Here is a 27,696-nt window from a genome sequence, read left to right on the forward strand (position 1 = left end):
AGCTAATCACATAAATTAAATTACTCTTCACAACAAAATTTTCAAATTAAGTACTGAGTAATTTAACGCATCGTAAATCTCAAATGTGTCATTTATTCAACTAGCTTTTTTCATTACATGTCTTTTTTTATGTATTGATGGAATCTAAACATTCCGAAGTACAGTTATTTGATAACAGAATAATTCTTACGTATTTCCTAAGAAAATATTTTCAAAAACTACTATTACATCTGTGTAATAGTTGATACTACTACAGCTGTGTGACACGATTCATTGTAAGTAGCTTCTTCATTGAATAATACCTAGTTCAGTTTTCTTGATTGCGTATTTGATTTATGACACGCCGTTAATAATCGTCTGTCATCTTATTTTTCTCTCTAGACTAAAAATTACGTATCCAAATGTGGGCTTTATTAATTAGGAAAAACGGTAAAGTTAAATGGCAGAAACACTTTTTCCAATAAAATAGTTATTTTTTTAATGAATCTGGTAAATTACCAAGATATTTAAAATGATCTGATTGTTAAGGTATAAAAATTTTTATTTAAAAAAAAATTATTTATTGTTTATTATCTATAACTTACATTTATAATAAAAATTTAACTTTTCCTACAGCAAATTTATTTACGAAGACTGGAAAGACGGTACGAGTAATAACTTACATACATTACTAAAAAATTATACAATTTTTTGCTGATAATACAATAATTTACTAAAAATCTTAATTCAAATACTGAACTTGTGGTGTTCATGCTTAAGGTACACGGTATTGAGGGTTAGGATAAAAGGGTTTGATCTATTTCAAATATTAAAGTTCGTATCCACATTTAAAATTTGCTGCCGAGTAAGTATCCCACTTAAGCAATGCTACGTCTTGTCTATCTTTGTTCAATGAGTGTGGATACATACATACGACTTCGATTCGCCACATGTATTTGTTACTTATATTATTGATTATTGATTATAGGACGATTTTACCATAAGAGTCATTCACCTGCCCCCTTCTTCTGAGGCATCTTAGTTCTTTACTATTATGTTCAAATCTGCATGCCATGGTAAAAAGCATTATATCTACGCGTTGCCTACTTACATGATATATCCCAGAGATTAGGACCGTATGAAAAACACCACCAAGTTATCTGAGAGGAAGTGATGGAGCAGAGTCTCGAACCCGAGCCTTCCAGGTGGGAAGCGAGTGCTTTACCATCTTAGCCACTGAGAACACCTAACGCTGCGTGCTATCTACTGTGAAATGAGGAAATACCTGCAGTCGGTATCACATCGTTGGCAGCTCTGCTTAATTTTAAGAACATTTCTACCCTAATTATACTTGGGAAAAAATGGGCTTGCAGCTAACTTAACAATAAGACCACATTTTGTAAAGGCTGAGCCAAAAAAAATTTAGAAAACGAATTTGAGCATTTTGAGATACACAGGTTTTGTTTTAGTTGTTCTAACAAATTTTTGGCCTATTTTAGTCGGTAAAGCTGTAAAATAGGTATAAAGAAACTGAATTAAACCAGAAATACATGCGACATGTCGGCAAAAACACTTTTTTTTAATATTTAATAATTCGAGTATGCAAATCTGAAGCAAATAGTATCGCGGTTACCGAGGCTTCGTCTGCTTTCTCAAACTTATCTCGCTACGCTCCCACGTGATTGAATTTAATGAAAAAGTGTGCAGCATTAGATTTTATGGCTTTTATAATTCATTGAGAAAAATTATGCTATGATAATTCGATTCGGAAAAACTTTCAGCAAAAAAATTGTTCCTCTATGAACTTAAAAGTTGTTTTCCTAACCAAGCAGCGTGGTCATGCTGTATGCAAGTTTGAGCAGACAATGCATGGCATCGTTCTATTATACATGTCTAAATTTGGCTCCCCATATTTGACAATTTAAGAAAAAATGTTTATCACTGTAACCTTATTGTTTTACAATTATCAGGCCTTAATAGCGTTAAACTACAACTTATAAGAACAATTTTAACAAGAAAAGCCTTTTAATATCGTTACTAAGAGATACATAGATATAATATGCTCATTTTTAAGATTCTCTAACGTTTTGTCCCAAGTTAAATAAGATCACTTTCTCCTCACCCATATCCAACAATCGGAAGACACTCCTTAATTTGGGTTCTAATGCAAGTGACAATTCTTTCTTTATCAAACACAATTCATAAAATCTGTTAGAAATATTGGACTGATCGAGCTCAAGGGTGTGTGTCGTTAGAGTTCATAGCAACACTAAACTCTGTTAGCGTGTACCATGAAACTTTCCTAGTCCAATGTTCACGTTCCTACATGCTGAGAAGCGTTACCCTGTATAGAGTGGGTTCGGCATCACTGTGTCTAACGGCGCTCAGATGCGTAGCTATTGACGTCGTAACTGAGCACTTCTGCGCCAAAAAAAAGGATGACAATATATGCGTGTATATATGCACATAAGTATAGGTACTGCAGTGCAGGTTGCTTCTGTTACATATTTCTCGTGCATCTCGTGTGACTATATGTACACGCATTTAGTGCCATCCTTCTTTTTGGCACTGCAGTGCTCAGTTATGACGTCTATAGCCACCTATCTAAGTGCCGTCAGGCACAGCGATGCCGATATCGCTCTATACGGGGTAACACTTCTCAGCGTGAATTAGCATTTGAGTATCTTAAGAGATATAAAAGCCTTTCCCTGCGCTCCTACTGTGGCTTTGCTCTAATTGGTTTTAGAACTTTTTCAGCGAAAAGCTTCGAAAGTGGTGGGGATATGCGAAGATTTTCTTCACTAACACTGGCCAGCAACGGTCCTTCTCTTCGGAGATAAAGATTTAGCAAATAGAGGGCCATCTGCCTGCAAAGCATTCACTGCTGTCTCTTGATCCGTTTATCCCTGGTGACTGGTTCTCTGAGTCAGTGGTCAGCTTACGTACTCAGCCTCGACCTTTGATGATCAATACTCACCGATTTTTAACGGTCAATGTTATCTGGCTCAATTGGTCATTCACTGGTCTTACGCCTGAGTACCACCCGGAAGCCTGTGTGTCATTATCGTTTCTATATTATTCGCAAGGCTTAGATTTTTGGCGGCTAGTGGCGTCTAAAGAGATTTTTTAAGGGGTGTGTTGTCTGCGCATAGCTTCAGGTACGACCTGTAGTGCCACACATGGTGCCTTTGCTGACTGACTGTGCGGATCACACCCACTGGTGTCAAGGCACTAGTGTTTATGCAGGCCCATCCAATATCTTGCCTGCCAAGGGCCGTGGCATCCGTACAAGCAAAGGATACATCGTTATGTTCGGGTGCATGCTCATTAAGGTTCTGCATCTCGAGCTAGTAAGTGACTTGTTGATTGAGTCATTCGTCTCCGTCACAAGATTGTGCATGAGACGAGACCGATTGGCAGAGCTTTGGAGCAACAACGCCACCTGGTTCCACGCCGCCAACCGAGAACCTCACGAGGCTCTACAAGAGGTTGAGCTATAGTGAAAGCGTGTGACTGGCGCTCTCACTGACCAAGGAATCGAGTGGCACTTGCCCCCCCCCCCTCGGGAACCGTGCTTTGGCGGAGTGTAGGAGGTCAGCATGAAGTCCATGAAGCGTCATCTGTGTCGTGTCATCGTTTCACGAAATCTAACCTACAAGAAACTCTCCAAAGTTCTCAACAGCATCGAGGTAGTTCTCAACAGCCGCCCTCTCACCTCATTTATCAGCGGGCTCGATGAAATGGATTTCCTTACTTCCAGGCATTTCTTTGTCAGCGGTCCGCTAAATTCCATCATGAATGCCACTCCTCCTCCTGAAAAGCTGGCTGACTCATTGGAATCTTGTTCGTGGGATTTAAAATAAGTTTTGGAGCCGTTGAAGTCGTGAATTTCTAAACATGCTCCAGTAACGTTCCAAGTGAAAAAATCCTATGCCACAATTTTCTGGTTAATGACATCATAGCTCTCATGGACAACGCTCTCCATAATGTGGTTTGCCAGTAAATCCAAAAATCCAAATGTCTCACGAACTGGATAATATTGTTAGAAGTTGTTATTGTAGTCCCAAGGTACCTAGACTCAAAGTTCCAGATTCACTTATCGTGGAAAATTTTGCGAAATTGCTGTATAAAAATCATACTGACAGGCTGGTCGAGCATAGGAACGTTATGGATTTTGACTGAAACCATATAAATATTACTGTTATACGTCCTCAAAGAATATCTCCACACTGTCAGCAAGCTTTTCCTGCTACCAGTTTACCGCTCCGACCACGGCAACACTGTTCCTACTGACACTGAATCTCAACTCTGGCCCAGTTAATTGTTTACAAAACAAGGTGGGCATGTTGTGCTCAGTGTTTCTAACTACCCGAGACATTTCGCGCACACTTATGCGCATGTTTACTCTCTCTCTTTCTATCCCTAAACAGGAGAAGGGGAGCGCCCTCTCCTTAACTTCAACTCAAGCCCCGCCCACTTCTCACAGCTCAAATATCATATTCAACTGTAACTAGGCAGAGTCCTCGATGGGTCAGTTGGATAAACCTTTTGCTCATACGAGACCCTGCACGGCAAGTCTTCGATTCCTGGCCAAAGCAACTTTTTTTTTCTTATTTTTTTTGTGGAGAATATACATAGATGATAAAATGAAAGCTTTTTTTTCAGGAGAAATTTTCTGCAAATTATTTAGTGCTAGACATGCTAGACAAATTTCAGCTTTATCTAATAATAAATCAGTAGAGTACGCTACATCAGATTTCACGATTTTCGTAAATTAATACGTATACTTCAAAAGTGTACTTGCATTTCGTACGTAACATGCGTACATTTAAAAATTTTAAACCACATAAGTTTGATATGAATTAACACAGTGTGGAAAAGTATTAAGATGGTGCATTATGTAATATGCAACTAACACAAAATTAATAAAGGAAAAATGCTGTCATAAAAAAAAAATGATACTGTTTCCACACCACCTAGCGGTAAGTATCTTAGCACGTTTTTTTTTTTAAGAAAAAATAAAAAAAGTGTAGATATAAATATGACAATAACAAATCTCGTTACGTAAGGAGTTTAATTTATAGTGAAATTTTACTTTGCTAATAAATTGTAAGTCAAACTTTAATTTTTTGTTTCAGTGGCTTCTGTCATAGGCCTAATTCACTATTAATAATGCCAGAATAGTGTTTTAATTGATAAAGTATTGAAGTGGCAAAAAAAAATTCATCTTTTAAGTACCAAATGAAATAGATTATTATATACATTAGAGCAATTCCAACATTCTTACATAAACAAATGAATTCCTAACTCATGCAGTAACAGTAATAACCAACACCATTCCAATTTTTTAATGAATAAACGAATAGATGATATATCTACTTTACTTCACAATTTATACATTTTATGATATTTTATTTTATACTACCCCAATTTTTGAAACAGTTCTAATGTAAAACTTTTGACTACTATAGTTTTAACATACAATGTACAAGTGTAATGGTAATCACAAAATGACTAGGTGAATAAGGTACATATGTACAATATAAAATACTATATTACAGAAATATACATAATACTGTTGGTTCCTCAAGTAGAAAGTAAATGATAGTAATAATATTTAAATTATTAATTTTAAGCATCTTGCTCTGAAGTAACTTTCGTTTTATACTTATACATTTTTGCATTGAATAAATCAAGGTGATTACGGGTAATTTGAAATTTAATGAATTGTCACTGACTTGTGGAAAATACGATCTTATAACACATATTGCATTTAATAAATCAACCTTTATTATATTTCTTTTTTTAGTTTTAACATCAGTAACAATAGAAAAAATTCTTTCAGGCTCGGCGTTAGAATGTGGTAATGGTAAAACGCTATCAATTAAAGTTTTTAAATTTTTAAATAATAAGTTTCTTTTTTCACAACGCATATCAACTATTTTTTTCCAAAACTCATCAACATTTAAATTACATAATTAATTCGTCATATGACTAAAACATTTTGGCAAAGACTTAATTTCATCTTTTAATTCGTCAAAATCAATATCAGTGTATGGAAAGAATTTTTTAAGATCATTAACTATATTAAGATTTTTATTCCAAAACTCTTCACTCAAAGCATTTAGAGGTTCTAAAAAATTAAGCGTAATTAAAACGTCGTCGTTCTTAAAAAAATTTTTTTTTATTTCTTGGAATGCTGTCACATAAAATTTTAAACAGTTTTTTCGAATTCCGAATTCATCTTCTTTTGGAATACTTTTTAAAATTGAAGTACACATTTTACCGGCATTAATATCTTCCAAAGATTTCAAGTCTTCATCATTTACTTTATTACTTTTGTCCTTAATAATTCTTTTTACTGCATTTTCATTCAGAAAATTTGAGCAAACCGTGATAAAAATTTCTGAACATAAACTACTTACTTTATGAATAATTGTATTTTTCGTTTGAAATTTTGCGTTGAACTTATTAAAATGAATCAGACTGTACAGTAAAAAATGTAAGTAGGCTATGACCTATTGATCAATTAATAACGTGTAAATATTTTTCGGTGAGCTCGATTTTTCTTCATCATTTTTGCAGGGTTGATTTTCGTGACACTCGAGCATAAAAAAATACTCTAAAGCTTGTGAATTTTTGAGGATACGGTCAGTACAATTATAAAAGACGAGCCATCTAGTATTAGCTAACTTGAAAATTTTTTTAGTTGAAACATCAAAAAAAATTTGAAAATCTTTAAAATTTTGCGACCTTTTAGAACTATTAGAAAAATACTTTGAAATAGCCTTAAGTAAAGATTGGTACTCCGCGAGAATATGCGCGCAACTTTTTTTCGCAACTAAAACAGAACTGTGACAAATACACGGTAGCAAAATTAAGTTTGGAGATTTTTGTTTAAACAAAGTATAAAAAGAATTCTTAGAACTGGTCATTATACTCGCATTGTCGCAGGCTAAGCTAGAAATATTACTTAAAGGAACTTCATTGTCACTAAAAATTTTTTCAAACTAATTAAAAACTTCCTTAGGGCTGCACTCTTTTGCATCTAATTTAATCAAAGTTAAAAGATGAGACATAAATTTACTGTTGTCAGGACTTACGTAATTAACTACAACACATAAAATTTTTTTCAAAGAAATTTCTGTAGATTCGTTAACCAAAACCGAGAACCGTTGTTTTTTCAATATATCGAGAATTTTTGTAAGCTCGTGTGCACTCAAAACATTTTTGATTAGGCTTGCACATTTATCTTTTTTCATTCTTATTTTTTCCACTATTTGAGGTTTTTTGCACATTTTTTGGATAAGGGGAATCAAATCGTCAACAAGTTGAATAGATACGTTGTGTTCTGCTAAAAAAAGAGCAGTCATCAACTCAAACTCTTTGACTTGTGTGTTGATATCTTCAGATTCTCTATCTATAAGGGTTACATTTTCCCTTGCAGCATTAACGTTATCTCTGTGAGTTTGAGTCCCAGCGTGCCTAATTAAGTCTTGTCGGTTGTAACAGGTAATGTTAACACAACAAAAAAAAAACAAGCAGGTTTTTCAATGTTTGACGGATCTTTGCTAAGCCAAAGATTAAATTGATTTTCTTGTACCCATGCATCTACAAAAATACAAATTTTTTTTTTGTTTTTTTGCTGTGTCATCATTACTAGAAATTTGGGGTTTTCGCTTTAAAGTCTTTTTTTTATCAGAAGACATTGTTTGTTTTTTATTGTTATATAGTATTATTAACGATAGTTAAACAAATTGTATTTAAACATTTTGAGAAAAAAGTATGTCAAAGAGGAATCAGTTTAAAAATCAACAAAATATATGTTGTACAAATTTTTATTTAAACTAATCGAAAGAAAGCTATACAAAGACTCTTGAGCTCTAACCAAAACTTTAAAAGCATGAAAAACGAGCAAACTATTAAAAAAAAATGTTACGTGATCGAATTAAATCACGTCATTTTTCTGGAAAATTTTCATAAAATTATTTGCATTACATGACATACTATAAATAAAATAAGAGTACTTATTAATCATTTAATAACAAAACGTTAGGACAAAACCATTCTTTACGGAATTTAATATCACTTATAATATTGCAGAAAGGTTTATCAACACAAACTTACATTAATTACTTTATATTCATGTCTACAAAAAAAGTCTAATTGCATAAATGTTTAAGAAATTTACTACTTGAAGGGTCATTCAATTGCATAGAAAATAGTTTTCTTACCTACAATAAGAGAAAATAAAAATGGTCACTAATAAAACAGACTCAGTATAATAACAGGTAACAATATCACACGATGCGCGCTCAAGATAAAAGCAAAATTTAAAAAACTTTTTTGATATGATGAAAGAAAGAAAATTTATCAGAAATCAACTCCACTCCACACGAACACACCCCAAAATCCTCGAATGCACTAAATACTATTTTAAAGGTATTCAAACATTACCTTATATATTTTATTACATGCACAAAAACGTTAACAAACTATAAAAACCACACCTTATTTTAAAATTCAGTTGATTCAAGCACTACTTCTTACTGTATTACAATTTCATTTCTTAGTAATATGCAGCAAGCATAAAAACACACGTTATGTATAACGCACATGTACGTTGGTAGCTATAAATAACAATAATTACGTAATAGATCAAAAGTACATGCACTACACTATACACGGATTGCGCTGCATTAACAATCTCAATAAAACATTTTGATTGAACGCCATAAGTAACAAAATCACCATGCACCAATTATCACCTACAGTATTGCAGCTAACACAACACTTCCACTATCTAATCATGTACTGCTGTTTTTTTCAGATCGAAGCAACTACAATTCTATCACAAATACCAAGATATAATCATTTTAAAAACCGTACCACTACACAAGCAATCTAAACCAAGAAAACATGCTTTCTCGAGAGCTACAAGTGGACTGACGAACTGATATAATGAAAATAAACATCAACCGTCTGCATGCACGAGTGCGCGTCTTCCTGAAAAGTCGCAGAATCAAAATAAACATCTCCGCGCCAACAGCGAATTAGCATTCGCTAACCGACTTGTCGCGCCTTACCACTTAGTCCATATAATTTACTGTATAATTTTCTCCTTATAGATAGTTCACTTATTAATAGAAAAAAAGCGCATTGCATCTTTTGTTAATTTATATGTTATTCCACATTATGTTTATTCATATCAAACTTATGTGGTTTAAGATTTTCTAAATGTACGCATGTTACGTACGAAATGCAAGTACATATTTCAAATTTTTGAATTATACGTATTAATTTATGAAAATCGTGAAATTTGACGTAACGTACTCTGCTTATTTATTATTTTCAGCAGGCGCTTTTGATTTAATAATTAACGTAATTTTTTAAAACAGTAATTTTTCTTAATAGATAAAGCTGAAATTTGTCCAGCATGTTACTAAATAATTTGCAGAAAATTTCTCCTGAAAAAAAGCCTTCATTTTATCATCCATGTATGTTTTCCAAGAAAAAAAAAGTTGCATCGACCAGGAATCGAAGACTTGCCGTGCAGGGTCTCAAATGAGCAAAAGGTTTATCCAACTGACCCATCAGGTGCTTTTATAGTAGATGGCATTCAAAGGAAATGCTCGATACCTCGGCTGTAGCTAATGTAGTCTTAAATAATCTCTAGTAAGCGCCAGCGATACTAGCGCTATCTAGGGTAGTGCGTCCATATAGCATCTGCCAGCATAAGCCAGCGACTGGTGACTTCTGACATGCCTTAGACCAATTTATCCAGCGATATGACGACAAATTTTATATAAAAAGTAGCAGCGATTGAAAAGTTTACCAGTACAGACCTTTTTCTCACTCTTATACGCTGTTGGCGTGAGTACTGTGTGCACGTGTAGTGTATACATGCTCACTGGGTACAACGCTTTGAAACTCGTTGAATCTCATGTATACCAACGACCGGCTTCATTACAACGTGTATGTCAAACATACACCATTAAAAACAAGTATGCCACCACGTGATCTGGTATTACTCCTCAAATAGCTGTAGTAACACCTTAATTGCCTGATTCAGCTCCATACATGATGAGTTTCCCCTAAAATACGACGCCCATGTCTCCGAAAACTTTCGTAGCGCTGGGTGCGCCATCTTACATGCAAGAGTTCGTTCCCGTTATCTATTATATTTTTGACTGACGAGTCTTGCTCTCACAACTCGTTGTCTTGGGTAAGAGTATCTTACCCGCGTTTCCCCGCGTTCACCAGCGTTCCCCCCATTCACCCGCTTTACCCCTCCCGATGGCACGTTAACACGCGTAAAGCTGTGTGCTGCCGTACGTTACCGCTGTACACCGTGCCTCTCCCTGCGCTCCCACTTCTGACCACTCCCCTACCTGCGCTGCCCCGCTATGTAACCTATACAGCAGCTACAAAGCCGCTTAGAGCCAGGCGAAAAGAAAATCAAGTCACGGCCCTGTTCATCGGCACACGTGCTTCGGGCTACAAGCTTTTTGGCGCCAGGAATTCTTTTTTCAACTCCAAACTCATCGTTAACACACGATCTGTTAAGTTATCAGTTATTAGTAAAGCCCGTCTACTTCAGATTAATTTAAAGAATTTGCATTTATTTCGACATAGTTCAACGTGTTAATGACTATCTCAAAAAAATAACGCTGAAGTTCAGAAAGTGTTCCGGGAACAAAATTTAAAAATTGGTACTACTTTAAGAGCATCTAAGTATGCCGAAAAATACCTGAAGATAGTATTGATAACTGCTAATAACACAATTAAGATGTAAAAACGGTAATTAAAACTGTCCAACCCCCCCCTCCCTTTAATTCTCATACGCACATATGCTGCTTTTATAAAAATCAGTATTAATAAATCGTCTACTGTTAAGGCACTGCAAAAAATACTGTACATTGTATATTATTATACAAACAATGATTCAAAATAAAAAGAACAAAGAAAAAACGAAGGAGTGGGTGCACTTTACCCAAGAAATAAAATAGTTTTACAGTTTTTTTGTTGTTGTTATCCGCTATGTTTGCACTCAGCTCAGAGCTACAGGTGGCCAAGAGACGAAACGCTATAGGCAGGACGAACACAAATGATCGCTGTGTAGAATGCAGTGTAATAGTAGTATTTTTATTATTTGTATCACATAAGTAATTAACATTAAGCACTACTGGATCAAGAAAATTATTTTTCCGCCCTCGGGTGGTTTTGGGAGGCTGGTACTTCCTCGGGCAAATAAGCAGTTTTCCGATACTCGTTCGAAAAGTCTCCTTTACGAACCTCGTTACGGACCTCGCCTTCGGCTCGGGCTGCAAACCTCTTGGTTCGCAAACAAAGACTTAGCAAACTCGTAGGAAATAGTAGTTATAGAAAATATTTTCCGCACACTATGTGTGAAAATCGATTTTCCACACTAATATCAGTGCGGAAAACACGTATTTTCTGCATACTATTGCGAAATAGTAGTTTTCCTACGAGTTTGCTAAGTCTTTGTTTGCGAACCAAGAGGTTTGCAGCCCGAGCCGAAGGCGAGGTCCGTAACAAGGTTCGAAAAGGAGACTTTTCGAACGAGTATCGGAAAACTGCTTATCTGCCCGAGGAAGTACCAGCCTCCCAAAACCACCCGAGGGAGGAAAAATAATTTTCTTGATCTAGTAGTGCTTAATGTTAATTACTTGTGATACAAATAATAAAAATACTACTATTACACTGCATTCTACACAGGTATCAGTTGTGTTTGTCCTGCTTATAACGTGTCGTCTCTTGGCCATCTGCGGCGCTGAGCTTAGTGCGAGCATAGTGGATAACAACAACAAAAAAACTGTAAAACTATTTCATTTCTTGGGGAAAGTGCACCTACTCCTTCGTTTTTTCTTTGTTCTTTTTATTTTGAATACTCGTGCTACGCACTCGTGTGCTCAACTGGCACTCGTTCCCGTCAACTCCGGCCACTCATGCGAGTCAATCACGACTCGTGCGGGAAATAACAGATTGCCAGAGAACTAAAGAGAGTACCAAAATGACTCAGAGAGAACCAAGAGTACCACAGTGAGAATTCAAGAGGACCAAAGTAAATTGGAGAAAACTACGACAGCGATATAAATTGTTAAAGTAAGGTTACGAAGTAGATTAGTGACTTAAGAGTTTTTCCGTGGATTAATTGATAAAATAATCTCTTTGGTAAGCAAACATTATTGATAGAAACCTAACGAATTTTTAGTAAATTTTAATTAAAATAACTTTTTTGACGAGTAAGCTTCGGCGATTAGAAATCCAACAGATTTTTAGTGGATTTATAATTCAAATAATTTCTTTGGCGAGTAGGCTTCGGCGATTAGAAACCCAACAGATTTTTAGGGCATTTGTAAATAAAATCATTCCTTAAATGTAATAAAAAATTATTGGTTTTCTTATCACCCATGCTTACTCACCACAGAGATTATTTTATTAATAAATTCCCTGGAAAGCTATTGGGTTTCTAATCGTCGATTTTCACTCGCCTAAAAGATTATTTTATTAATAAATTCATTGGAAACTGTTAGGTATTAAATGGCCCATGCTTACTCGGCTAAAACCAGATATTATTAATATATCCACTGATAAACTATTGGGTTTCTTATCGCCGTTGCTTATTCGTCCAAGAGACTATCCTCACATTAGTACTCTCAGTCCTCCAGAGTCCTCATACAATTACTCTCAGTTCTCTTGGTTCTCACATACTTGTTAAAATTTTTCCAACTCAAGTACTCTCATCGGTTCTCTCATAAGTCCTCTCAGTACTCCCAGAGTCCTCTATACTTTTTTGATGAGAGTACCGGAGAACTTTGATAGACGTTGTAACATCGGTGTATCCACATTAATTTTTTTTCCTCTTGCTTCAAATCTTTCCGTGCCGATTTTAAAATACAAAACGCAGGGGCCAACGTGCATCTGCAAAAAGGTGAATCACCTACAAGAATGCTCGTAGCTAAGGTACTACGACCATGCATGACTCACTTACATGCACGCTGGCCCACGCTGACCGGAAATGCAAAATAAAATATTTTTCTACAACCATCGATACAAAAGTTTAACTGGGAACAGTTAACCTGAAATATTAAATTCAGATATAATGTTAGATAAACATAAGGTTGAACATTAGGATAGCTTAGAATTAATGCATAGAAATAAGCGAAAATATTATTACAAGCCAGAATCATCACAAACAACCAGTACGTACTACACCACTAGCAAACAACTACATTACATATTAACTATAACAAATTTGGTATACAACTTTAGTAACCTTCAAAGAACTATCCAATTTTTACCATTCAAGTTAGCAAACTCATAATTTACAGAGTAAACATTTTTTCATCGAATTAATAATTTCATAAACATACTGCAATAGTCTAATTTGTAATCTAGTTGATTGCTAACACCTTTTCCCGAATGTAAAGGAAAAACGGAAAATAGCCCTTCCCTTTTTCTTAACTCGGAGAGAGAGTCCGTATGCCTGCCTCCAATAGGGGTAACAGAGTCCTGATTCCCCAGGGTACCACGAGACGACTCCCTCTCCAACTACTAGCAGCAGAAAAACATGTTTACCGAAATTATACCAAAATTCCGCATTATTTTCGTAACATTATAAACATTTAAACTACCGGTAAAACAAATTATGTTAACTCACAACAAGCAAAGCACTAGTATTCTAACAACTGCTATTCTTATTATCATCATTACGATTATTATTATTATTATTATTATTATTATTATTGTTACTACTATTATTATAAATACCACCGCTAATTATAAGTTAGTACGGCCGCAGCCACCGTTTTGGCGCTTAAGTAGTAGTATTAACTAACAACTCACCAATTGTTTGTTCACCCTAGCATCAACCGAATTGTTAAGCGATTTTCACCGCTCTTTTTGCAATGAACTTAGCTGAACGAACAACCAATGTGTAGCATTAGTAAATATTAACAATACCTGGTCGTAATGTTAAGATTAAAATATATTGAAATTCTGTCAACTTTTGATGTAAAAGAGAAAGGAAGGGCATGAGTAAGTGAATCACCTTCCCTTCTCTTGACGCACAGAGGAGAACAAGCCGGATGTGGGATATGCCAATTTCTGAGTGGCTAAACTAGAGCAGTTCTAGCCAATTAGATTTTCGGCTATTGTCTTTTCTTCAAAATTTTACCCCGGCAAGTTTTCCTGCATTTTTGAGCCAGCGCGTGACCGAGGTCCGCTTCTCGCAATAAAAAGGCCCGTAGGCCCAGAGGAAAATCAGTTTGCAGTTCGTAGTTCAGAGTTTGACTCGACTCTACTTGGCTCGAAGATAGCCCTTCAAAGTGGACTGAGTAGTAAGAGTCCGCCTCTGCTACAACCCAGTCTACTGCGAAGTGAGGTAAACCAATTCAATTCGGCACGCGAAATTCGACGATACCCTTCGAAGTAGACTGAGTAGTGAGAGCCTGACTCTGCTACAATCCAGTCTTCTGCGAAGCGAGGACACTGTCGAATTTCGCTACCGCCCTCGTACGATCAACTGGTTGCCAGAGTCCGTCTCTACTGCCACTTGATCTTCCTCGAGAGCAACTTACATTCACGCTGGTTCAACGTCTGTATAACAACTTTCACGTTTAAATAAAAGTAAGTGACAACATATCATATTCTTTCTTTTGACCAAGTGTTTCCTTTTGCGCGAATACCATTACTCGCCCTAGTATTGGTACCCGTGGATCACCGGGAAGTATAAAGTGTTTTCGTTTGCGCGAACGCCATATTAATACCCGCGGATCACCGGGAAGTATAAAGTGTTTTTGTTTGCGCGAACGCCATTACTCGCCATAGTATTAACACCCGTGGATCACCGGGAAGTATAAAGTGTTTTGTTTGCGCGAATACCATATTAATACCCGTGGATCACCGGGAAGTATAAAGTGTTTTGTTTGCGCGAATACCATATTAATACCCGTGGATCACCGGGAAGTATAAAGTCTTTTCCGCGAACGCCACTACTCGCCACAGTATTGGCACCCTTCGGTCACCGGTAATAACAAATTAATCTCCAGTATAAAGTGTTCTTCGCGAACGCCATTACTCGCCACAGTATTGGCATCCTTCGGTCATCGATAATATCAAATTAGCCACGGACAATCCGTTGCCCTCCGTGGTAATAATACTATTAGAATAACAACGAACGATCGAGTTAAGGCAAATGCCTACCGTGATATTAATGTGTCAAGGCCAAATTACATACGATATCCTTACTCGTGACGGTGTTAACTGTTTTTATATCGTGAACGAGGTATACACCGCTCTTGACAAAAGAAAACCGCGAGCAAGTGCATTGGAATATTGCACAGCAGTCAGTCTTAGTCGCATGAAAGCAATTGTACCCCTTTTTGAGTAACGCGTCTTTAAGCTGAATGACCCTTTTAACCACGCGTCCCACCTACGCGCCCAGTGTGAATCCCGAGCTATTGAGCGAAAGCTTAGGCTCAAATAATACGTTGCACCGACGTAACAACGTAAATGATAAATACTTTGCTGATAAATCTGTAGTTTTTTAGTTTTTTGCTGCTTATTTTTTTGAATAATTATGTGTAAGTATTATAATACTTAAATTTTGTGTCATGTTAATTAATAATAATTGTGTTATTGTTTCTGTAGTAGACTACGAGGCGTAAAACTAAATTAATTTTACTCTTTTCATTAATTATAAAAAAACTCTTGTACATTAAAAAAAATATACTAAAAATATACTCATATATACAATATTTCAATATCAGACATTTTTAAATACACTTACTGTGGAAAAAATAATTTATATTTTTAGTTGGTGGGTTGTTGGTGTGAGGAGAAAGACAGTAAGGGATCACGTATACAGGATCAAATTTTTATTTTTCAGCTTACGGGCACCACTCGAGATTTTTACAAGGTCCAAAATCACGCGTAATTATACAAAAGAAAGTCACCCATGGACAAGTCTTTTCCGTTTTTCATTATTGTCTCGAATTTTTAACCGTTTTCATTAATAAAAATAAAAACTAAAAATACGTAAGCATTCACTGTAAAAATGAAAATTTTCGCACTTTTTAGAAATATAGCATTGCAAAAATAAAGTTTTTGAATAGCTAAAAAAGACCTCCATCGATAGGACACTTTCTTACGAATAATTTTGCTTCCACAGTTTGTTTAATCAATATGAAAGAGGATAAAAGCTAAAATGTAAAAAAATTGTATTTATTTTCAGTTTGTTTAAGCAGGTTTGGGAGACAAGTTGAAAATGTTGAATAATGCTAAAAAAATTAATGTTATATTTCAGCATATAAGAAGTACACAAACGTTTTTTCAGATTTTTACCAGGGAAATTTTTGGTAAAAAAATTATTGAATATTGACAGTTTAACACGTTCTCTGATGATAGAACAAAGCTAGGTTGTCTTTTAATTGACATTAAGGTATATTATAAATGTGTGTAAGGTATATTAAAAATTCTTATAAATAACTTAATACAAAAGAAAGATTTTTGACAAAAAAATCAAGTTGTACCAGACATTTTTCGCAAATATAATTGATTAGAGTCGTACAGTTTCAAGTTTGTTGGATACAAGAGGGGGTGTGCCGTATGTAAATGGGGTGCATCGACGCGGGCCGGGAGGACTCCCCGTTCCTCATCTCTCTGAATGATACTCCCAAACCTTTTAAACAACAATTGATGCTGACGCCTTAATTGGACACAACTATTTTTTCTAATAATTAGAGTGGCTTTCAAGCAATTAAAGTAATTTCGGTTCAGATGGCAGAAATTCCGTTATTTATAATTTTTTGTGTATAAACTACTGGTTGTTCCCAGTAGAATGGAAATGCGCTGAAAAATTATCCACTCCTTCGTTCATTCTTGGTCATTTTTATTCTGACACATTGTTTGTATAGTAATAAAAAATAATAAAAAATGTGTATCATTTTCAGCGGGACCCTTACAGTACATGAGAATTTATTTATACTGATTTTTCTAAGAGCTAGTATATGTGCGTACGAGAATTTAAGGGGGGGGGTGTAAACATTGTTCATTATTGTTGAAGAATGAGTAAAATGACAGTGAATAAAATGTTATACAAAAGGCGTCTGCACACAGACCCTATAAAGAAGTGATCTCAGGCAATCGCAACTCCCTTCGAAATTTCGTCTTTTTAATTAGGTACACATATTTTGTATTGTAGATTATAGAGACTTGCATTCCAAATATTAACAGGAGGACATCATGTCTGAAGTTGAGGATGACGTCATCATTTTAGAGTCTGATGACGAGGGTGTTATCGTCGAATCTGAAGTTTCGCGTTTGGTTCAAGATGTTAACGAAAATATTTATTCCGTATTGCGTAAAATACGAAGCTGTCAAGCTAACGAAATTAACAAGGATAGAAAGAATAACGAATATGAACATTCATTTCCTCTACTGAAAAAAAATCAAGACAAGTTTAAGCAATATTTAAGGATGAGAGTGAAAACTTTTCAATACATACTATCGAAAACGGAAAGTCACTTGACTAAAAATTGGTGCAATTTAATCTCTCAACCGATTCTCCCAGAGGAAAGACTAGTTTTAACGCTGAGGTAAGTATCGAAACTAAAAAATAATACTACTACGTAATTCATATTTATTTATAGACAGATTTTTTGCTAATTTATAAATAAAAAAGAAAAGTTTTATAGTTCCTAATATGAACAATAAAAAAACGAATAAACTGTTACAAAACTTAAAAAATTGAAAAGCACCTTTGTGGGGAATCAGGTGTGTCAAAGAAAAAATTTTTTTTCAGCATAGAAATACTGAATTGATGAGAATCTTCTAGATTTGAGTAATGTTTGTAGTCACATATTTTGGGCTGGAAAACTTCTTTTCGTACGATGCATTTTTGTGTACGGAATGTATGTGCAATTATGTACGAAAGATTTTTATGCAATGTAAGAAAATAGATTTTTTTTAGATTTTTAATAATTTATGATATAATTTCTGGTAACTTATACGCATGTACAATGCATACATCACATTACTGACACATATCTGGAAGCAATACTGAAGTCTTAGAGTATCCATCCATCCAACATTGCAAAAAATCCTATGTGTCTATAATACAAATCAACACATGCCACATACATAGTGTTTTTAGTTTATACTTTCAATAAAATGTGTTTTAGATTTCTTGCAACTGGATCGTCGTACAGTAATTTAGCCTTCTCTTTTCGCATGAGAGTGGCAACTGTCAGTCAAATCGTCAACGAATGCATGAACGTTATCTGGATTTTTTTGAACATGTGCACATGCCTATACCCGATGTGCATAAGTTTTTGGAAATTTCTCAGCAGTTTTTTGAGAAGTGGCAATTTCCTCATTGCTTAGGAGCTCTTGATGGTCGACACGTGAGAATAAAAAAACCTGCTCACTCAGCGTTATTATACTATAATTATAAGAAATTTTTTTCAATTGTTCTGCCCATGGTTCATGACACCCTTTTTTTTGTCAGCGATGGTGCTTACACTTTAATGCCAAACGTGATAAAGCCATATCCTGGTCAAAACTTGTCTAGAGAACAAATTTTGTTTAACAAAAGACTGTCACGAGCTCGAGAAGTTGTAGAGAATGCTTTTGGACATACGTGCCAAAAGTGGCGAATATTTTATACTACTATTCAGCAATCGCCAGATGTTGCATCTCTGATCGTCAAGTGCACTTGCTTACCACACAATATTTTAATCGATGTAGAAAAAAAATTTTTTAAATGAATCATCATCGGATAATCATGGGTTTGTTCATTCTAGTACTACAGAAAATGAATCTGTTCTAGGATCTGCAGCTAAAGTGCGCGAAAATTTGAAAAATTATTTGGCTACATGTTAAGTAAATGTTAAGTTACGTACAGTCATATAAATATATTATTTATTTGTACATTATTCTTGTACGTGTATGCGCCATTCCACAAAATATGGCGTATTGTAAAAGCTAGAATGTACAAACGCTTAAAATAGGCATTTTTTTGTTATTTTCTTTTCATTGGCAAGATTATCGTTTTAAAGCTGAGAGATTGGTTTTTTTCGTTCAGAAAAATCGGAAAAAATTATTTATTTGTATTAAAACTATAGGAATACTTTTTGGTGATCTCAATTTTGTCATACCTTGAGCATAAAATGACTTTGATTATATATAGTATATTATCAGATCAATATCTTGTTTCACGATGTTGTAATTGACAGGAACACGAAATAGACTATTTTCGGTGGAATGACCCATAGAAATATATATTTATCGTGCATGTACAGAGTTAATTAGTAAAAAAATGTATTGCTGATTCGCAAGTACTGAGGTTTGTATTTATTTTATCCAACCAGTCAATTAAAAAATAGATAGAACTAACATTTTTGAATTGTAGCATGGACAATCATGTAATAAAGTTTAAAAGTAGTTTCTAAAATTCAGTTTAAGACGTTTCAACTGTTGCTAAACATTTTGGGCATAAGAAATGTGCAATGATAAATAAACGTACAACGAAGATGTTACAAATATGTTACAGTAGCTCCAGTAAACACAGTACTTGATCAAAAAAGGTTAAAACGAGGGCTACTCACTCTAGTCACTATCATCCAATGACCCGGGGCGCTTACTGGCCACTCTATGAACTGATAAAATATTCATTTATAACACGAGCGCCTAACACCCAATGAACCGGGGTGCTTACTGGCCACTTTATTAAATAATATAATGTTAATGTTTTATTAGTTAATAGGTAAGCGCCCCAGGTCATTGGGTGATAGGCGCTTGTGTTTTTAAACAATGTTTTACAATATTACAATGTGGGCAGTATGGGCCAGTAATGGGGCAGCGTTGCAACAACTTTTTATTAAAAACGTATGCAGTCATGATTGAAGAATGTTTTTATTAATCAAAAGCTATACATTAAGGAATTGAAAAATATTAAGTAGGTTATAATCATTGTACTCGTACATAAAAGTATACTTATTAAAATTGGATTTCGTTAAATTCTTAAAAAAAGTTTGATAGCAAAAAGCAGCGATACTTCACCATGATTTTTTTTATCAATACAAAATTTTTTACTAATGTTACGTACAAATTCATAATAGTAATGCAGGGCTTAAGTTATAATTTAATTTACATACCAGATATTTTTATAATAATTGTACAAATTAACGAAACATTTAACATTACAATAGATATGCTAATATTAATAAATATTTTTATCATTTTCATTAAACTCTCCTTTTTCATTAAGAAAATCGTACCGTAGTATTAACTTAACAGTAACAAGTGTAGAGTGTATTAAAAATTAAACGAAAACTGTTTCATTAGACCTCTATACCTAAAATGATGAAAGTAAAAGTTAAATTTCAAAAAAGAGTTTTTTTACTAAAATTGTTATTAGGAGTTTTACATATTTTACGTTGAAAACGAAACGACAAAGTAGTTGATACAAAAAGTAGCACTTTTGAAGTAGTTCTCATAACTAAAAAAACGTAGGGGAGGGTGGGGCAGGCAGAGCACGGCGGCTCAGCATAGCACCCTCATAATATCAATAATCATAGACTTAAAAAATCGAATTTTGCCATAAATGTAATAAGAAATACTTATTTTATTATCCTCTATGCTTTCTATGTCGAAAAATTACATTTCCGATTTATTATGTAATTTTAAAAATTTCACTGCTGAGAAAAAGTTGGCTTCATTTTTCAATGGCTTGAAACAACTCGAAAATAATAGATTTTTTTAACGAAAATGAGTGCATTTGATAGCTTAAGTTTTCAGCTTCAAAGCACTATTTTTTTTTTTTTTTTTTTTTATTTATCTGAACAATGTTATAAACAATATAAAACCTCATTAAAATGGGGCAGGCGTAGCACTGAGGGTAGGGCAGGTGGAGCACGGTCAGCAGCTGTGGTATATATTTGCTGCGCTTTATCAGCTGACTTTGCCCTGTGCCTAACCTATTCTGTTACGTATAGGTATACCTACCTATAAACCTGATGTAAACAGTCCACAAAATAGAAGTGCAATACTTAAGTAGTTGTAGGTAAATTAAATTGAATAGCTAGTTACTTTTCAATCATTAATCTGTTATAATGTACGATCATGATAATAGACTGAAAATATTATTTCCTATAGTTGTAGGATTTACATCCACTTTTACCATAAGTCGGTATGCTTAAGTAATACTTTAAGATTTGTTAAATATTTTCTGTAGTAAAAAAAAATTTTTTTAATAAAAATAAATAGTAACATACAACAACTAACAAATTTATTACAACCCTTCGATGTTCACTTAATCGAAATAAAAAGAAAAATGCCATAGAAATTTCAATATAAAAATGAGATATTGCGACCGTGCTACGCCTGCCCCACGGGGTGCCACTCTCCACCCGCCGGTAGGGCAGGTGGAGCATTTTCGAAGTATATTATTTTTAGTTTATTTGTTGACAATAATGTAAAAAATAAAATTTTTTGACTGTGGATTACGATTCTACTTCAATTTTTCTTTTTGTTCCTTTTTTAAAATATTGAATTCATCTTTAATGTTACTTCTACATTTGATTTAAGTTAGAGTGCCACGGCCGCCCCATCCTCCCCTATCTGTAGTTGCCCTTCTACAAAACTCAGTTCTCATGCAAAGTTATGAAAAGAAAACAATGGTAAAACGAGCAAAGTTTTTCAAGATTTTTTTAAAAAACGCAATGCTCAAGAAATTTCAAGGAAATTTATAAAAACAAAACTTACGATAGTAAAAAATGACTTAGGTCATTGGACGTTATTAATATGTTTAACAATTTTTTTTAAATCTAAATCCAAATTGCACATCAAAGTTTTAAGTCATGAATAATTATAAAAACGTCAAAATAGTGAGAAGTAAGGTATTTCTTATGAAATCTTTAAAAGCTGTCTGTTCCTCCGAAAGTTTGGATGGATGGAGAAGAATCTTTCAGTACGCTTGCATTTGCGTCTTCAAGGGACTCGTTTTTTGTAGATTAACTTTGTATCGGAATCAAGGATTGATCTTGAGATCTCGACTGTTCAGGCGAAATCGTATCCATAGAACTGTTTTTGTAAGGAGTTGTAAGGATATTAACTGTAGTAGAATTGTTTAACAGTCGTGATGGTGGTACAACTCTCAAAGAAGATCCAAAACTTGGTGGAGCCGCACAGTTAACATCTTGTTAAATAATATTCTTGTTGGAATGATTACTCATGCTTTCTGTTTGTGAGTCGGACGACACTCTTATATTACCTGTTTGATAAGTAGGTACTATCTGATCAGAATATTGACCAGGTGGCTGAGTGTGAATTTAAGCAGTTTGAGCAGAGTACACCGGCATGTTTTGATTTTTTTGGTACAGCTGTGGATTGTATTGTGGAATCTTATTTAGCTCAATACGCTGAAAATTAGACTGGTAGCTTGGCAATTCTATTTGTGTACCACCAGGTGAGGGTCCCGGTGGAGTGGCGTGGAACGGGTTTGACGCAACCCTTGGCTGAATCGGTAGTTGAGGTTTTACTAAAACAAAAACATAAATGAAAGCCATAGTAAAATGTTACCGAACAACTAAATATCGTATCACTCCACCCAATGCAGAAGAAGCATGTAAATGTTAAGACAACGAAAAAAAATTTACCATCGATGTAGTTTTGATTGTAAACGGGATTTGATGAATTTCCCATGTTCCAGTTAGATTCGGTCTTAACTGTCGTTTTATTAGCTTGTGAGCGTATAAGTTTGACGTCAACAATAAGACAGTCTGGAACAAACGAAATAAATTGCACTGCAAATGTGCAGGAACAAAATGCATCAAAAGAGAAGCTTACCATCATTGTCAACTTTTTTTTTCGTCTGGGAGGAGCACGATTTTTTGGTGCACGTGGTGATGAAACGTTTCCTTCAATCCTGTCAGGAAAAGCATAGTGCATGACGAGATAAGTCACCTGATTCCTAAAGATAAGAAGCTTATCTTCCGGTATTTTGTTCAAATAATGTAAGAATGTTGAGAAAAACGTCATGTGAGCTGCGTCATCGTTTGGCGGAAAAATGATTGCTTGCTGTGACTTGTTTTCAGACATCGTGAAGGCAGAGTTACAGATACTAAATGGTATGTGTGGTACAGTCTTGACTTTGATTGAGTTGGATGCCAACGAAGTTGAGGCTGAGTTGGAATAAAGATTTTCAACCAAGCTGACTTTTGGTTGGTTAGTTGTGGTTGCTCCTTAAAACAATTTGTCAAGGTTCCCAGTTGACTTTTTAGCTGTAACTTAATCGCCTAAAAAATGTAATAATTTGATTTAACTCCACTTAGAAGAATAAGAGCTATCTAGCCCATCTCTAGACTTCGTTGCAATTTCCAAATTGTATTCTTGTCTATACTTGGCCACAAAACTTTTCCATTTATTGTAGACAACGTTTTCTGTGGAAAAACCAGAATTAAGTTACAAATTTCTCTCAAATATATTAATAATTATGAGTATATAAAATGGAACTTTAAAGTGGATCTTATGAAGGTGGTATATAGAAATTGTAAAATATTAAAACCAATAATTTTAAAATGAAAATAAGATATGGATTTTCAAAACTCAAGATTGATGTGTTAAAGACCAACTAATTTACCAGTAATGCAAGGACTAATTTTAAACTGTATTTTCAAAACTTGATATAGTATAACAGTAGTTATGGCACATCGTCAGGCTGCTTGAAACTATCAAGTTTTGACAAAAAAATTTCCTTATTTTTTTTCCAAGCAACTGAAACTCAAAGTATCAGAAAAAAAATACGTTTTAACTATTATTTTAGAACAAGATATGTTACTAAAAATCCCATTAAAAGGTGAGACAAAAAGTTTATGTTCATCAAAAAGCCCTAAAAGATAGAATTATGAATTTTCCTGCGGGAGAATAAGAAAACAGCTAACACGGTTTCATTCGTGACACTTAATGAGTAACAAAAAGAAGAAAACAAATAGAATATTCAATGTTTCAATGTCAAGGGCTGATTGATGAATAGAAACTTTTTGTCCAAAAGTTTATAATCATCTATTGGCCTTTTTTCAGTGTAAAAAAAAAAAAAAAAAACCTACAACTGTTAATGGTATGCATTTCAATAAGCAATTAACAAAAGTACTATGACCAAATTTTGTCTACTTCACACTTATCCCAATTACAGTTTTGGAAGCTATCCATTATTTTTGAGCACACCGATATATAAGACTTGACAAAAGTTTTTTTTTATCTTTTGAATGAATACATTTTAAAAAGAAACTTGTGTGTAGTAAAAAAACGTGCTTACTCTCTTTCTTCAGCTTTCCTGCAACAACGTCCCACTGCTTTGCTTTCAGCCCTGAATTTAAATATTGGAGATGAGATTTGTCCCACAGAATTGGTCTTGCTTGTACTTCTTGAATAAGTTGCTCTTCTGTCGATTGATCCATTAGATTGACTTCATGTACCCTAATACACGGTGTAACTATCAGAGAGGACAGAAAGGAAATACAGTTACATAACTGAAAAACGCACATTCACACTGATTTTATGATACAATAAAATTGAATTAACAAAAAAATTTTAATCATATTTTTGAAGCATCTATTCGGGAATTTATATAAATCTGCGTACATCGTACGCCATAAATACTGTCCATGTATACATTAGATTCAACGAGTTTCAAAGCGTTATACCCAATGAGCATGTATACACTACATGTGCCAACAGTACTCACGCCAACAGCGTATAAGAGTGAGAAAAAGGTCTGTGCTGGTGAACTTTTCAATCGCTGCTACTATTTATATAAAATTTGTCGTCATATCGCTAGATGAATTGGTCTAAGGCATGTCAGAAAACACCAGTCGCTGGCTTATGCTGGCAGATGCTATATGGACGCACTGCCCTAGGTAGCGCTTGTATTGCTGGCGCTTACTAGAGATTATTTAAGACTACATCAGCTAGAGCCGAGGTATCGAGCATTTCCTTTGAATGCCATCTACTATAAAAGCACCTATCGAGGGATCTGCCTAGCTACAGTTGAATGTGATATTTAAGCTGTGAGAAGTGGGCGGGGCTTAAGTTGAAGTTAAGGAGAGGGCACTTCCCTTCTCCTGCTCAGGGATAGAGAGAGAGAGAGAGAGAGAGAGAGAGAGAGAGAGTAAATATGCGCATAAGTGTGCGCGAAATGTCTTGGATGATAAAAAACAGTGGTTGTGCTATTTGTATCTTGTGCCCGCGACTGCTCTGCCTTTCCACTGACATAACAGTGCCACAGCATACAGCCGCGCCCGAAGATCAACGGTCAGGCCTGGCACGGTAGAAGAAGCAAAACCTTCAGGACAAGCAATACAGCCATCATCGTAGTTTTATTTGTTAGATTTTTTACTCATTATATTATCCACAGCTCTGCCCAAATTAGCAGCCACGCATCAGCATACTGTTGTATTAACCATCTATTTACTCGATAAACACCGAATAAATCAAACCAAAGGTATATCTACATTTATGTATTGTTAAACCAAAGATACATCTACATTAAATATATTATCTGCTGCAGAAGTATAACTTCATACCTGGAAACCCTAGCACCTACTGATTTTTGGTTTTTAAACGTGGTATATGATTGAAAATATGTTGAAAAATCCTTTTTACAAACACATGTTTTCATGCAAAACGTTTAATATTATCACCTCCCTTTACAGGTATTTCAGCAATAAAAGTTATGCCTTGTACTTATGAATGAGTTTTTCGTAATCTTACATGTTGGCAGATAAAACATGTTAGAAAACGTGTATAAATTGATTTGTACTAAACGTAATTTTTAGAATATTTACTATAATTATTTATTTTTTATGATAAACCTTCATAGATTGTAAGTGGGACCACTCTAGTGATCAATTAAGAATAAAAAAAAAGGAATTTAAGGAAGTGGTGGGTGGGCAATAAAATGCGAGGGTTGTGTTGGAGGAGCTATGAAGGCTGCCAACTGGCTTATATAAAATGTGGGGGGCTGTGTAAGGGCAAAAATATAAAATGTAAGGGAAACAGTAGCAGAATTTTTCTTATTGTATAAAACAGTTGTAGTGAACAGTGGGGCCACAGTACAAAGTGTGTTGGGTGAAGAAGGATCTTGGGGCGCTGTGTTTGACTTGAAAAATTAAAAAAAAACAAGAGTGTTAAATGTAAAAATTAATAATAAAAGAATACGAATAAAAAAATTTTATTTTTTCAGTGACAGTTTCATTTCATATGGTTGAAAAATTCATCCCAAAAGTTTCTTGGATCCCAAACAAGCATTATTCAGGAGTTTATGGATTGTTAAAACTCATCCTTCCAGATGCAATCAACGAAAATAAAGTATTGGTTCTAGATACGGACGTTACGGTCTTAAATGATATTTCATTACTCTGGGAGTTATTTAGAAATTTTAACGATAATCAAGTCTTAGGTTTAGTTGAGAATCAAAGTAACTGGTATATTAAGTCATTGTCGTATAATTCACATCCATGGCCAGCTTTAGGGAGGGGTTTTAACTCCGGAGTCATACTTATGGATTTAAAGAGGATGCGAGCCAATAGATTTTCGCAACTTTGGAAGAGTACAGCATCTACTGTTTTGAAAGAAATCTCAGAGACGAGTTTAGCAGATCAAGACATAATTAATGCAGTCATAAAAAGTAATCCTGAATTTGTTTACACGATTGATTGTACGTGGAACGTTCAGTTGAGTGACCACGCACTCAGTGAAAACTGTTACAACAATGTTAATCAGTTGAACGTAAGTAATATTATTAAAATTTTTTTATAGAATTATATAAATAATTTATTTCCTTTAAATTATATTTACAAAAAATATCCATTCAGATCATCCACTGGAATTCCCCGAGAAAACAAAATGTTAGAAATAAGCACGCCCAAGACTTTAGAAAAATGCATAAAGTATTTTTAGAACTTGATGGGAATTTGTTGAGACGAAGACTATTTAGCTGCCATACTACTGAAAAAAAAAGCCAAGTAAATACACAAACTTAAAACATATATTAGTATACTTCACTTCTTATTTAATGAGGTTCAACAACTAGCTTGGTATCTTGTGATTTCAGATAAATGACATGGATCCGTGTTATAAATTTCAAGAAGGAGCCAATATCGTTTATAGAACCCATATATTTCTTCTAGAGTATGAGTACAACGTAGTCAATCCTTATGACATTTTTCTTGCAACTCAATGTAGTTTTGACAGAATCTCGCTGCTTGAGGACCTATCAGACCATTGGCCAGGAGTAATTAGTGTTGCCCTTTATTTGACTGATGCAGAAGTACAAAGTTTCTTAGATTTTGTTCAAAATTCTGAAAAACTGAGTGATCGGAAAAATATAGCATATCACGTTGTATACAAAGAAGGGGTACCTGGATACAATAAGTGTATGTTTATTCCAAGTAACACCTTAATTGTTGTTGTTTATTTTTTCAGGACTTATATCCCGTCAATTATTTAAGGAATGTTGCAATGAACTATATCAATCTCCCGTTCATCTTTCAATTGGATATTGATTTCCTGCCGCAATATGGATTGTATTTAACTTTAATTAATCATGTTATTCAGGAGAATTTAACTCACTCTCAATATATTGCCCTTGTTGTTCCTGCCTTTGAAACTCAGCGATATAGGTAAATCAATAAG

General features: G+C 34.6%; 1 protein-coding gene across 3 annotated transcripts in view; it reads left to right on the forward strand.

The window, feature by feature from the left end:
* The window catches only part of LOC106641026 (xylosyl- and glucuronyltransferase LARGE2s), a 157,680-nt gene that overhangs the window by 92,275 nt on the left and 37,709 nt on the right, over positions 1 to 27,696 (forward strand). For all 3 annotated transcript variants that reach the window (XM_089596327.1, XM_089596326.1, XM_089596328.1), the window contains 4 exons: positions 26,246 to 26,790; positions 26,877 to 27,026; positions 27,116 to 27,418; positions 27,487 to 27,683. In XM_089596327.1, coding sequence (XP_089452453.1) covers positions 26,246 to 26,790; positions 26,877 to 27,026; positions 27,116 to 27,418; positions 27,487 to 27,683 — 1,195 coding nt within the window. The remainder of the gene's footprint in view (positions 1 to 26,245; positions 26,791 to 26,876; positions 27,027 to 27,115; positions 27,419 to 27,486; positions 27,684 to 27,696) is intronic.

This window comes from Copidosoma floridanum, unplaced genomic scaffold, assembly GCF_036245765.1.
Source record: "Copidosoma floridanum isolate Cflo_tuat_1 unplaced genomic scaffold, Cflo_Japanese_pri ptg000030l, whole genome shotgun sequence".
Lineage (NCBI taxonomy): Eukaryota > Metazoa > Arthropoda > Insecta > Hymenoptera > Encyrtidae > Copidosoma > Copidosoma floridanum.